The 13,682-nt window shown below is 34.0% G+C and overlaps 1 protein-coding gene across 1 annotated transcript; it reads left to right on the top strand.

Annotated features, from left to right (window-relative positions):
• Nucleotides 1-9,481: 9,481 nt before the first annotated feature.
• On the top strand, nucleotides 9,482-12,610 carry LOC145557408 (receptor-like protein 6). The gene has a single exon (XM_081618589.1). The coding sequence runs from the start codon at nucleotides 9,482-9,484 to the stop codon at nucleotides 12,608-12,610; it is 3,129 nt and encodes a 1,042-aa protein (XP_081474715.1).
• The last annotated feature ends 1,072 nt before the right edge of the window (nucleotides 12,611-13,682 follow it).

Raw genomic sequence — 13,682 nt, 5'->3', positions numbered from 1 at the left:
TAGATTTACAGTGAAAGAGAATTAAATATGAAAGAGTTTGCATGGTATATCAGGTTTTTTCATAGTTTTGTTTCCAAAGTACTCCGTAGCATGTAAATTTTGCTTGTCTTATCACTCTCATGTATAATCCCAGTGTCATGTACTCCCTCCGTCCCTATTTGACAGTCACTTATCCCATTTTTGGTGTCCCAAAATGTTCGTCATATTTGTTTTTTTCAAGTACCATCAATATTAATTTTTTACCAAAATTCTCTCCAATTTGCAAAAAATTTAGGAAAAATTGCCCGCAATAATCCGACCTTTTGCCCGTCCGCTGAAAATAATCCCACCTTTGGATTATTTTTGAATAATCCGACCTTTATACCTAATCTGCTTAAAATGGTCCTGGGTGACCAGCAACCGGTTAAAGAGGTAATTTTTTTTAATTAAGTTTAATTTACACGTGTCACTACTTGATTTGTCCAAAATTAACAAAAACAATTTTAAAAAAAGTAAAATTAAAAAAAAAAAAACCATCACCTTTCAGCACCACCACCCCCACCACTACCCAAAACCAAGAGCCTAGAACCACTGACCCGGCGCCGACCCAAAACCACCGCCACTGACGCACCAACTCGAAACCACCTCCACTGACGCGCTTACCGGAATCCCATCCCACCCCAGCCAACCCACCTCAAAACCCCTTTCGAAAAATCGAAAACCCACCAAAACCCACGGCAAATCGAAAAATCTGAGATCGGGCTTGGGGTTGGGCTTGGGGTTGGGGTTGGGGAGGTCAGAGTGATTGGAAAAGGGACGGTGGACGGGGAGGGGGCTGGGATCGAGCCGGGAAAGGGATTTTCGAGGGTTAAGGGCTGCCGGTGTTTCCGTTTTCGTGGGGGAGGGAGAGGTTGGTGGTTCAGGGATGGGGGAGGGGGAGTACGTAGGGTCAGTCGCGCACCGGATCGACGGTGGGGTAGGGGGCTGACTGGCCGGAGCCGCGTGGCGGGGACGACGGTGGTTCAGGGGATGGGTTTTGTGAGGGAGGGAGGGGTTTGAGGGTGGTTTCGTGAGGGAGGGGTTTGAGGGTGGTTTTCGTGAGGGAGGCGGTTTGACGGTGGTTCAGGGGATGGGTTTTGTGAGGGAGGGAGGGGTTTGAGGGTGGTTTCGTGAGGGAGGGGTTTGAGGGTGGTTTTCGTGAGGGAGGCGGTTTGACGGTGGTTCAGGGGATGGGTTTTGTGAGGGAGGGAGGGGTTTGAGGGTGGTTTCGTGAGGGAGGGGTTTGAGGGTGGTTTTCGTGAGAGAGGCGGTTTGACGGTGGTTCAGGGGATGGGTGGCAGGGGCGGTCGGCACGCTGAGATTGGTGGCAGGAGAAGTGGTGAGGTTGTTTAGCTGGTGGGTGGTTTCTAAAACTAATTAATTGTTATTTTAATTAATTTTTTTTTTTTAATTTTTTTTTGGACTAATTGGGTGCCAACATGTGTTAAGTAACTTGCTATAACGAGTTAACTGACCGGTTGGGACCATTAAAAAAGATTGGGGGGTAAAGGTGGGATTATTAAAAAATAATCCAAAGGTGGGATTATTTTCAGCGGACGGGCAAAAGGTCGGATTATTACGGGCAATTTTTCCAAAAATCTATGCAAATTTAACTTTCCCATGTAAATTTTGCTTTCCCATGTACTTTAATTACTTTCTCTCTCTACTTTTTTGTATACCCAATGTAAATTTACTTTTTCAATGTACTTTTGCTACTTCTTATTCATGTTTATTAATTCTCGTAAAAATTGCCCAAAAGTGACAGTCAAATAGGGACAAATAGAGTAATATTTTGATAGTTTTGTTTTTTTTTGGTGAAAAGGTAGGAATAAATAAACATTGGGGAGCCCATGTAATATTAGGAAGCCCATTTAAGAAATAAATATTAGGGTTCGATTTTGAGCAATGGCCTCTGATTTTCGCAGTGACTTGCTGGTGGTTGTGGCGATGGAGGAATGCGAGGAGTTTTACTCGAGATGCTAAAATTCCTTTAGATCAAATTCTAGCTCAAGTTGGAGACATTCGTAGAGCATATGAGAGAGTTGAAAAACTAAACATGCCCAAAAGAAAAAGGGAAAAGATGTTGATTCGATGGGATGAGCCTCCGTATGGTTAGGTTAAGTTGAACACAGATGGTGCCTCCAAAGGTAATCCGGGTTCGGCAGGTGTTGGTGGTATGATTAGGGGACCACGTGGTGAACTTCATAAGCTATTCTCGGCCAACTGTGGATCCTGTACGAGGACTAGCCTTGGCTTGGAACGTTGGTCATCGAAGAGTGCAGCTCGGAGTAGATTCAGAGGTTGTTCTTTGTTAATTGGTGGATCCCTTCCCTTTAAACTCTCCTTATTAATTTTTTATTTGACAATGTAAGACTCTCCTCTATTGGCCTAGTTGGGAGGTAACGATTGGACATTGCTACAAGGAAGCCAATAGAGTTGCCGATTGGTTGGAAAATTTTGGCGTTCAACCGGAGCAAAAACTTATCGTTTTTTAGGCGGTCCCAGAGGACCTTCGTGTAGTCTTATTGGAGGATTTGTGTGGGATGGCTTTACCAAGGAAAGTGCCGAGTAAGAAGACTTAGTCTTTAGGAGCTTTTGTTGGTCTATTTTTGTTCTTGTGTTTCTTGTTTTCTATTTCTCTGTTTTTTCCTTTGTAGTTTGTTCTAGCTCTCTCTGTGTTTTGGAGCATGCCCCTCGTTTCCACAAAAAAAAAAAAAAAAAAAAAAAAAAAATTGCTAGCTACTATATGAATAAGATATAGCAACCTATGAAATAATTCTTTATCCTGTTTTTCACATTTGTCTCGTCTCTGATTTTGCCTTGTTTTTCACATTTGTCTCGTCTCTGATGTTAATATTGGCTAAAATTTTCTTAGTGTTTTCTATGACGCTCATACAAATTACATATTGGTGCATTTTCCATGATATATTCCTTCTGTGACCGATGACATTTTATCAAAACTTATCTTTAACATTATTGTACTGCTTTTGTTGTCTACTCTACTACGTAGTATTTTTTTTTGTTTTTTGAAAGGTACTACGTAGTATTACTATATGTGCCTTCAATAATCAATATGCAACGTTAGCAAAAATTTGGTACTAGTTGCTCAGATTTAATCACGAATTGATTCCCAAATTTTGGCAAATCAAGAATAGATCACTTTCATTTGCCCACATAGTCTTCTAAGGGAAATTGCTCTCAATTTTACCGAGGGTTTTTGGAAATCTTACTAATACCTCAAAAATCAAGTTTAATTTTAGCAATCATGAATTGATCACTTAAGCTAAACAAGCTGAGTAGCTGACTACACTAATGAATAGTGACAACTTAAGCTTTTTTGATTGATAATTTCATGAATTTCTTACTTTTTTTTTTTTTTTTTTTTTTAATAGACATGAATTTCTTACATATCATTCAGTTTATGTGTTAGGATTAAATTCAGCTAGTTATACCTACCGCAGTAGAAATATTTTGGTGCGTCATAAATGAATAGAAAAATGAATTATAAAGCTTGACAATTCCATAGTTGAACAAGCACTATTTGTCCATCGACAAGGATTGAACATCGTTAGAAATTTCTTTGCCCCATCCTACAACTTAGGGAATACATTTTGGCCGCAAGCGCCTTAAATATATTTTTATCTTCTAGAAATTATTTTTTAATATTTTTGAAATTCTAAAAATAAAAAAAATGTATAAAGTAATTAAAAATAATTTTAAATTAAAATTACTAATTAAAATAATTCAAAAAATAATTAACCTTGGCTGTTTGTTTTAAAAATTGTGGTAATTAAAAGTTATAAGGCTATATTAGAATTTTCATCTCCAAACCCAAACTTTTCCAAAAACTTGAACCCCAAATGTATGCTTCATTCATTTTTTTGAGCAGCGGTGAAACTTTTTAGTAACAACTAGCCTTTTGGCCCGTTCGATTCATTGGTTATTACCTAGGTTATTTCATATGTAGGTATGCTTTTTAATAGTTGAAACTTTTGATATGAAATACGAAGTAATTGCTTCATTGCTAAAACTTAAAAGGAAAAAAAAATGGAAAAAGATAAAGGAATTTAGTTACATATATATACATGAAGATGGTATGATATGAAATGACTACATATTGATTTAAGTTATATTTTTAAGTCTAGGAGTTGAAAAGACAATTTTTATTAAATATAATTCATATGTTAATGTGATTTATATTAATTGATTCACATTTAATTTATTACGATGGAAATAAAACACTTCATTTTCTTACTTGAATTTACAACTTATCAAATACATACAAATTTAAACAAAAAGATTAAAAGAGGTGACATGTGTCATATGGGGTAGTGAGTGACTTGTGATAACATGTGTCATATGAAAAATTTATGATTTGTGTTTTTTTTTTGAAAGAAATGATTTGTGTTTTTAAATACTAAAGCGTTGAATTATAGATTACATTTAATTTGTTCTGTTGGGAGTTGGGGAGTGGGGCTACTGATAAATTTGTTATGCAAGTAGACATGTACTACCGTAAAATGCATGATGGAATCAATAATTTGGTACGTCAAGTTAGGGAATAAAAACACAAGTCTGAAGTCTTACATAGTCAATTAGTCGTCATACAAGTACACAACACTATTTATTTGCCTAATTGATTAAAGGCTATGTTAGACAATTCAGCTTTGCGGCCTTACCATCGTTCTTCATGTTTATCTCGACAATATGAGGTTTCTCCCGCCTTTTTAAAATAATTAACATTTTTAATCAACTTTGACTTTTTTTTTTTACTATTATGAAAAATAAAATGTTTATAATTAAGTTGTTGGATTTAACCCCATGTACATTATTGGAATATTGAGTTTTTATTAATTAACATATAATTTTATGTAATAGCAATAAAAGATGATCAAAGTTGATAAAAAAAAAGTCAAATATTTTAATTATTTTGGAACGAAGAGAGTATTACATTATTACTTAAAACATCTATCTACCTATCAATTAACCTATACTAAAAGCGAGCCTAAAGTGACACTTGTCACGATGTTATAAAAAATTTTCCCGCCTTTTCTTCTTTCTTTTTTTTTTTTTTTTTTTTTTGCCAAATTTTTAATAACTTCCATTTTATAACCTACCATAATATTTATTTCCATTTTGACAACACATTTAATCCATCAATCAATTAAACTATACTAAAAGCGAGCCTAAAGTGACACTTGTCACGATGTTATAAAAAATTTTCCAGCCTTTTCTTCTTTCCTTTTTTTTTTTTTTTTTTTTTTTTGCCAAATTTTAATAACTTCCATTTTATAACCTACCATAATATTTATTTCCATTTTGACAACACATTTAATCTAATCATACTCAATTAATTTTTTTTTATTATTATTTTTCAACATATATTTTATATACTATAAATCTTTTAGTTACAAATATACTAACATAGTTTAAAATTAAGGTATTAACATATATCATCATCCAAGATTATCATAATATTATTATAATTTTTTTTTCCTCCGACTTAAAATTTATTATAATTAAAAATAGGAATAATAATTTTGGTAGGATAATTTGTATAAATCTTACAAATATACATAATGTTTATAAGAACAAATTAACAAAATCATTTTATTATATTATACTCCTCCGTTTTTTTATAAGTTATGGTTGGATGCAAATTTATTGAGACACAACTTTGACCATCAATATCTTTAATTAGAGACGATTATTTTGTTACAAATATTTTTTTTTAGTTTGGATAAATTTGTTGAATTAACACCATTCTTTATAAATTTTGTTGTAAAGTTTAATTATGACCGTGCATGGCACGGAATTTAACCTAGTATCTATACTAAAACAGAGGGCACTCAAGCTACAACTTGACACGTGTCAGTCTATCATTAAAATATTTCCCGCTCATTTTCCACCCTTAAATATATCAACTATATATTATTGTGATATTGCAATTCACTATAAATATGTATATATTCTTATTAAACGGATTCATTTTAGTATTTTTTTTTCCTATTTATGATGATAATAATATCATATAATTTGGATACAATTATTAATTCATAGAGTATATAAGAATCATGTATCTTTATTCTCAAAGATGCATATAATTTAATTTCTTAATTTCAATAACAAAGAATCCACGTTAAGATATGGAGTATAACTTTTTTTTTTTTTTTTTTTTTTTTTTTTTTGGTGTACACTTTGAAGGAAAATCCTATCATCAATGATACTAAAATTCCAATTATAAGTTTAACTTAATTATGTTATAAAATATGCTTATATTTTTATTACAGTAAATAAAATGTGAATATAATTTGATTCTCAAATAATGCATTTTATAATCGTATATAGCATGGATCTCAATATTAATTTACGTTTGGCAGCAAAATTTTATATACTATAATAACTTTTATAATTATATATACCATGTGGTCGCTTATACATTTATCAAACAAAATAATTCTTATATATGACACTAACCGAGAACATTGTTATACTGATTGAGTAACCCCTACAATAACCTTGACTGAGTAACCCCTATAAAATTGAAGAAATATTCCCTATCCACATATAAAAGTTGGTGTATGTGGTTTGTATTAAAATAGACAATTTTATTTATGCTAGGGTAATTTTTATTTGTGTTGAAGTACCTTTTGACTATTTTAGGGAAATTTTACAGAGGATATATTATACTTATTGTATACCTGATGTTTTTAAAGTTTGTTACTTCATTATGAGAGTTTTTTTTTTGTGTTCTACCCAGTTCACCCTTTGGGCTAATCCGGATTCGGTGATCAGTTCTGGGTGGTTAGGTTCCAGTCCCCTCCCAATTGATGTTGCGGGGGATCGAACACAGGTCCTCCCTACCAAGTGTAGTCCCAATCACCACTACACCAACATCCAACTGGTATGAATGACAATGTACTTAGGGCCTATTCCGATTGACTGAACTCAGCTGAACTGAACTGAACTGAACTGAACTGAACTTATTAATTAGTGATTTTTAACTACGGATTAGTGATCTTTGATTATTTATTGATTATTTATTACTATACATATGTGTATATACAAATGTACATATTAATAATATTATTATTATTATTATTGATTATTATTATTATTATTATTATTATTATTTATTGATTATTATTATTAGTATTATTATTATTAGTATTGTTATTATTATTATTATTATTATTATTCATTGACGATTATTATTATTATTTATTGATTATTATTATTAGTAGTATTATTTCAATTATTATTGTTATTATTATTATTATTATTATTATTATTATTATTATTATTATTATTATTATTATTATTATTATTATTATTATTTATTGATGATTATTATTATTGTTGTTGTTGTTGTTTAGTATATTAGATATATGTGAAGGGGCTTGATTTATTATGATCTAAAAGGGAAAATATGATCGAATATGTATAGTGAAAATTTCGGCCTTATTCATATCTTTATTTCTATTTTATATATTCAACAATGAATTGAAAATATTAATTAAGTTATGTGATAAGTAGATACACATTATCGTGATTAACAATGTCATGAAATTATAAATAATCAATTAATGTAAAAGAACTTCACTATTATGCATTAGTCTAATTATTATACACATCAACCTTTTGGTGTAGTAGCCCACACTGTGTGGCAGGGGTTACTCGAGTTATTTTGTTAGGGGTTACTCGAGTTATTTAGTTAGGGTTACTCGAGCTAATCGGTCAGGGGTTACTTGAGGGGTTCGGATAGGGGTTACTCGAGGGGTTCACTCGATCAAGGGTTACTTGAGGGGTTATTCGGTCAAGGGTTACTCAAGTTACTCAGTCAGGGGTTATTTAAGGAATTCGGTTAGGGGTTACTCAAGTAATTCTGTCAAGGGTTACTTAAGGAGTTCGGTCAGGCGTTACTCGGTCAATGGTTACTTGAGGGTTCGGTCAGGGGTTACTTGAGGGGTTACTCGGTGAAGGGTTACTCGAGGGGTTCGGTCATGGATTACTCGAGGGGTTACTCGGTCAGGGGTTACTTGAGGTGTTACTCCCTCAAGTAACCCATGACCGAGTAACTCGAGTAACCCTGGCAACTCGAATAACCCATGGCTAAGAAACTCAAGTAACCCTTTCCAACTCGAGTGACCCCTGACTGAGTAACTCGAGTAACCCCTGTCGCACTGTACAACAGACCCATGCAAAAATTTGTGATAAATATATACATCGAGATTTAATAGTTGAACTCTATATATCGTGCAATTGTACGGGTACTATACTAGTAGTAGTTAAATATATTGTCTTTGGAAATTGTTATTGTCATTTGTTCTCAAAATTTAAAAAATATTGACTAGTTTATAACAAAAAACTAGCTCGATAATCTTCGAGCAAATGCTCATATCATCTATAAATGGAGCAATCTCTTTTTATAGATATAATTTTTGTATAAAAAAATCAAGACATATTAAATTAGGAAATATGAGCAGTTTGGAAAAAAACACAATCATTAATTAGAATTAATAAATAAAATTGATAATCTACTCAAAACTCAATGCCTTTTTTGAGCAACTTACCACTTCGTGTGATCACTTTAAATAAAAAAAAAATAAAAAATAAAAAAGAAAAAAGAAAAGTAATCCTTATAATATTGATATGGCAACCTCATTATATGGACAAAGTAACTCCTCATTATACTTATTGAGTAACCCATAAATAACAAAGTAACCCCTACCTATATGACAAAGTAACTCCTATAATTGTAACAAAATAACCCCTAGAACACTAACCTGAAAACCCTATGGTGATTTACCACACTTTGTGGCCAGAGACATATATATAACTTGGAGGCCAGGGTGTAGCTAATAAGCATAGTTATTAAGTCCTAGACTTGCCAAACGGGTTGTTTGGGTCGGGTCATTTCAAGCCAGGTCGCTTTCGGGTCAGCAAATATTCGAGTCGGGTTCAGGTCAACACTTCGAGTTGAGTTCGAGTTTGGTCAAGTTTGAGTCAGGTCAGACGGTTCGGGTCACTTTGGGTCGGGTCAACTTCAGGTTTTGAGTCAGTTTCAGGCCGGGTCGGGTCGAGTCATTTCGGGCATCGGGTCACGTTCGTGTCAACTCGTGTCTAGTTAGTTCAAGTTCAAGTTCAAGTTATTTTCGAATCGCGAGTTGGGTCATTCGGGTCGAGTCAGATTAGGATCCCTTTATGTATATAATAATGGAAATAAAGAAGATAAAGGGATTATGATACCTCTAGATTCTTTGAACATAAATATCTGGTTTATGTTTCTTTAACTGCTATGCCCCATCTTCCTCTTTAGTTGACTTGTCAATTGTGATCCTTAAACTTACATTCAAGCGACCATTTACAATTATAAAAGCCACAGTTATGTCTTTGGTCTTGTCAAGAAAAAAGTTTATTTCTCACTCACAAAACCAACTAAACACTGAATATTACTATTACCATGGGTTTTGGGTGGTCTACTACTTACATATTCCTCCTAGTTTTATCTTTTTCTTCTTTACTTGTTACTGATTTCTTCGTGTTTGCTAATTCCACATTCCCCTTGGTACAAAATCGTAAGCCATTGTGCCATGATCATGAGAAGATTGCATTGCTATGTTTCAAGCAAAGCTTTCTTCTTAACTGCTCAGCATCACCTTATGCTGCCTTTGCATATCCAAAGGTGAATTCATGGCATGATGATTTACATAATCATCATTCGGAAAATGCGACTTTAAGTGGTGATTGTTGTAAGTGGGATGGTGTAAAGTGCAATGAGGAGACGGGTCATGTGATTGGCCTCGACCTTAGTAGCAGTTGCCTTTATGGCACCATCCCTCACAACACCACCCTTTTCAACCTTAGTCATCTCCGTGAGCTTGATCTTTCTTATAATAACTTCATTTATTCTCAAATCCCTTCTGACATTGGTCGTCTTTACAATCTCACACATCTCAATCTCTCTAAGTCAGTTTTCAGTGGCCAAATACCATTAGAAATTTCGACTTTGTCCCATCTTTCTCTTCTTGATCTTTCCCTTAATGGAAATCCTATGGTTGTCGATGAGGAGTTAGATTTGAAACTTAATGATCTGAGTCTAAAGAAGTTGGTTTCTAATTTAAGTAGTTTAACCCATCTTTATCTAGATAGGGCTGATATATCATCTGAGATACCCCTCATCTTAAGTCGTCGAACTTCTTTAAAGGCTATCTCAATGAATTACTGCAATTTGTTGGGTGAATTCCCAGCAAATATTTTCCAGTTACCAAATCTTGAAGTAGTTTCATTGACATTCAATCCTAAATTAGGAGGACATTTTCCTGAATTTTACTCTAACAGTCCTCTTCGTATTTTATACGTTGATGCAACAGGATTTTCAGGGGAGTTGCCAGCTTCGCTTGGAAATCTAGTCTCTTTGACTAAACTGGACTTACAAGAAAGTGAATTCTATGGAAAAATTCCGTCTTCAATAGGTAATTTGACAAATCTGTCTGTTTTAAACCTTGGTCGCAATTATTTTAGCAATGACCTTCCTGATTCTATCATGAACTTAACAAGCCTTACTTTCTTAGGTCTTTCAAACATGCCAAATGTTGGGAATGCTAGAATATTGAAATCTTGGTTGCCTAAGCTAAACTCACTCACTCAGCTACGCCTTAGCCAAATGAATTTACGCAATTCCATTTTACCTTCTTTGTCTAACTCTACTAGACTCACTCTTTTGGATCTTGGCAACAACTTGTTAACAGGAAAGCTACCAAGTTGGTTTGTAAATCTAACCCAATTACGCACCTTAGAGCTATATGGTAATCACTTTCAAGGTCCAATCCCACACTGGATTTCTAAACTTGTGAATCTTAGCACATTAATATTGTCATTTAGGGACTCAGTTGCCAAGTTTGATTCATTTTTGGAACTCCCAAATCTCAGTATTTTGTTGTTGACCGGTGTTAGCTTAACCTTTCCTAGAGATCTAAGCACAAGTAATTCATCTCTTTTGAAGTTTGAGATTCTAGGTTTTGAATCATGCAACTTGACTGAATTCCCAGAGTTCCTACGTTATCAAGGTGAGCTAAAAACGTTATTTCTCTCGGGAAACAAAATCAAAGGTGAAATTCCGCAATGGTTTGTAAACACAACTAGAGAGAATCTCTTGTTCTTAAACCTTTCTAATAATCTTTTGACGGGTTTTGAACAACCTTTAGTTTTCATCCCATGGTACAATTTGGAAATATTGGATCTTAATGACAACAAGTTAAGAGGACTACTTCCAACTCCTCCAAGCTCCACAAAAGTTTATCAAGTCTCAAACAATCAATTTTATGGAGTTATTCCCAACCATATATGTCAAGCAACATCTTTAGTTTACCTTGACTTGTCTAAAAACAATCTTATGGGCAAGATTCCAAGTTGCATTAGTCATCATCTTAGTGATTCATTGCAAGTATTAAACATACAAGGCAATAAATTTAGTGGTGTCATTCCTCAAAGGTTCTCAAAATCATGCAATTTAAAAATGATCAATTTAAGCAAAAATCAATTTGAGGGCAAGCTCCCAAAGTCCTTAGTCAATTGTACGTTGCTTGAGGTACTTGACATAGGAAGAAATCATATTAATGACACTTTTCCATCATGGTTAAGAAGTCTTCCCAAGTTGCAAGTTCTTGTCTTGAGGCATAACAATTTCCATGGGAAGATAACATCTCCATTGTCTACTCCAACGGTTCATGATTTTCCTTGCTTGCGTATATTTGACCTGTCATGTAATTTTCTATCTGGTAAATTACCATCTAGGTATGTTCAAAGTTTGGTTGCGATGACAGTTTCAACTGAAAACTTGTCAAACTCATCCAACTCTTTTTTTAGGTTTTATTATAGGATTGGTTATAGTAACTATGCATTTTATGATGAGAAATACAATTATGTTGTCACCATGACAAATAAGGGGAGTGAAACATTTTACACAAAGATATTGACTGTATTGCGAGTGATTGATTTCTCAAGCAATAAGTTCACTGGTAGAATCCCTATGATGATTGGAAATCTTAGAGGACTTCAAGCACTTAATCTATCCAACAACAATCTTGTTGGTGAAATCCCATCTTCTCTAGCCAACATTACAGACCTCGAGTCCTTAGACCTTTCTCAAAACATACTTTCAGGAGTGATCCCTCAAGAGTTGACAAAGCTAACCTTTCTTGGGGTCTTTAGTGTTTCACACAATCATCTTGTTGGACCGATACCTGAAGGAGAACAGTTCAATACTTTTGACAATAGTTCTTTTGCCGGGAACTTGGCATTGTGTGGAGCTCCATTGTCTAAGAAATGCATGAAAGACTCCGTGGCATCATCACTACCACAACAGTCAATAAATGATGAGGTGATGGAAGAGGACTCGAAGCTCATTGATTGGATCATCAAATCATTGGGGTGTGTAAGTGGGTTTATAATAGGCTATGTCATTGGTAAAATTTACGTGACTGATCGACATCATGATTGGTTTGTGGAGACTTTCGGAAGGAGAGGGAGGTTAAAGATCAAAGTGAAGAGATCAAGACAAAGGCATAGCGGCATAGCAAGGGGGAATTAAGAACCTGAAGATGCAACTCCAATGTATCTAGGGATTATCTTCTACCTTTATACTTTGTATTGTAAAAATAGTTCATTGTTTCCTAGATAGTAGCTTGTATTGTTGGTTATGCCAAGAGTGGTTTTGTTTTGGTGTGTTTTTATGTATTTTTTTTCTAGGTTTGTTTAGTTTTGATTTATCTTGTCATTCCATTTTATCTTCAATAAAATGCTCATAAATTGATGTCCTAATTTCAGCAAACCTTGTGAAGGGAATAGCTCTCAACTTTAAAGTATAACAGAAGATTTGGAAAATGTTACAAAGAATTGATTAGCAACGTTGCAATGCTTAAAACTTGCTATATGCTAATCATTATTTGGAGAAGGTGCATTAAGAAGACCAGTATTATTCCTATAAATGAGCAATTATATTGTGCTCTTATAAAAGTCATAGACTTACCCAACTACAACATTTATATCTTTGGCTCTTTGATTTGGTACGTCAAGTTGTTAATGAATAATAACATAAAGTCCTATTAATTAATTTGCTTATTTGATTATAGACTACTCCAACCATATACAAAGATCTGACATTGTTAAACAAGTTTTTGGCCTGTTTTTCACATTCCTCTCGTCTCTTCTCTGATATTAATTCTGGTTCCCGCGGCCCAAAATGAAGGAATGTTGACTATTTCATAACCAATAATCGAACTCTACACCTTACCAGATCAGCAATAGCAATTCTTGAGTCTCATAACTTAGATTACGAGTTATATTAAGGAATTGATGCCCAATTTTTGCGAATTAGTCTTCTAAGATCGCTCTCAAATTTACTGAGTGAGTTATGTTGTTCAAGCTAAACCAGCTGAGTAGCTGACTACTAAAAAGCTTTCTTGATATTAACCAAAAAAAAAAAAAAACCATGAATTTCTTGCATATTATTCAGTGCATGTGTTTGGATATTCTTGAAACTCGACTGCAGGCTTAACCTACGGTGTTAGAAATACTTTGGTACGTCGATGAATAAAATCATGAATTCTGATATATGCGCATCATTAAGCTTGCCAATTATCTGTTCATTGACAAGGATTGAA

The sequence above is a fragment of the Chenopodium album genome, chromosome 9 (assembly GCF_948465745.1).
Source record: "Chenopodium album chromosome 9, dcCheAlbu1.1, whole genome shotgun sequence".
Taxonomy (NCBI): domain Eukaryota; kingdom Viridiplantae; phylum Streptophyta; class Magnoliopsida; order Caryophyllales; family Amaranthaceae; genus Chenopodium; species Chenopodium album.
This window is presented reverse-complemented; position numbering and strand designations above follow the sequence as displayed.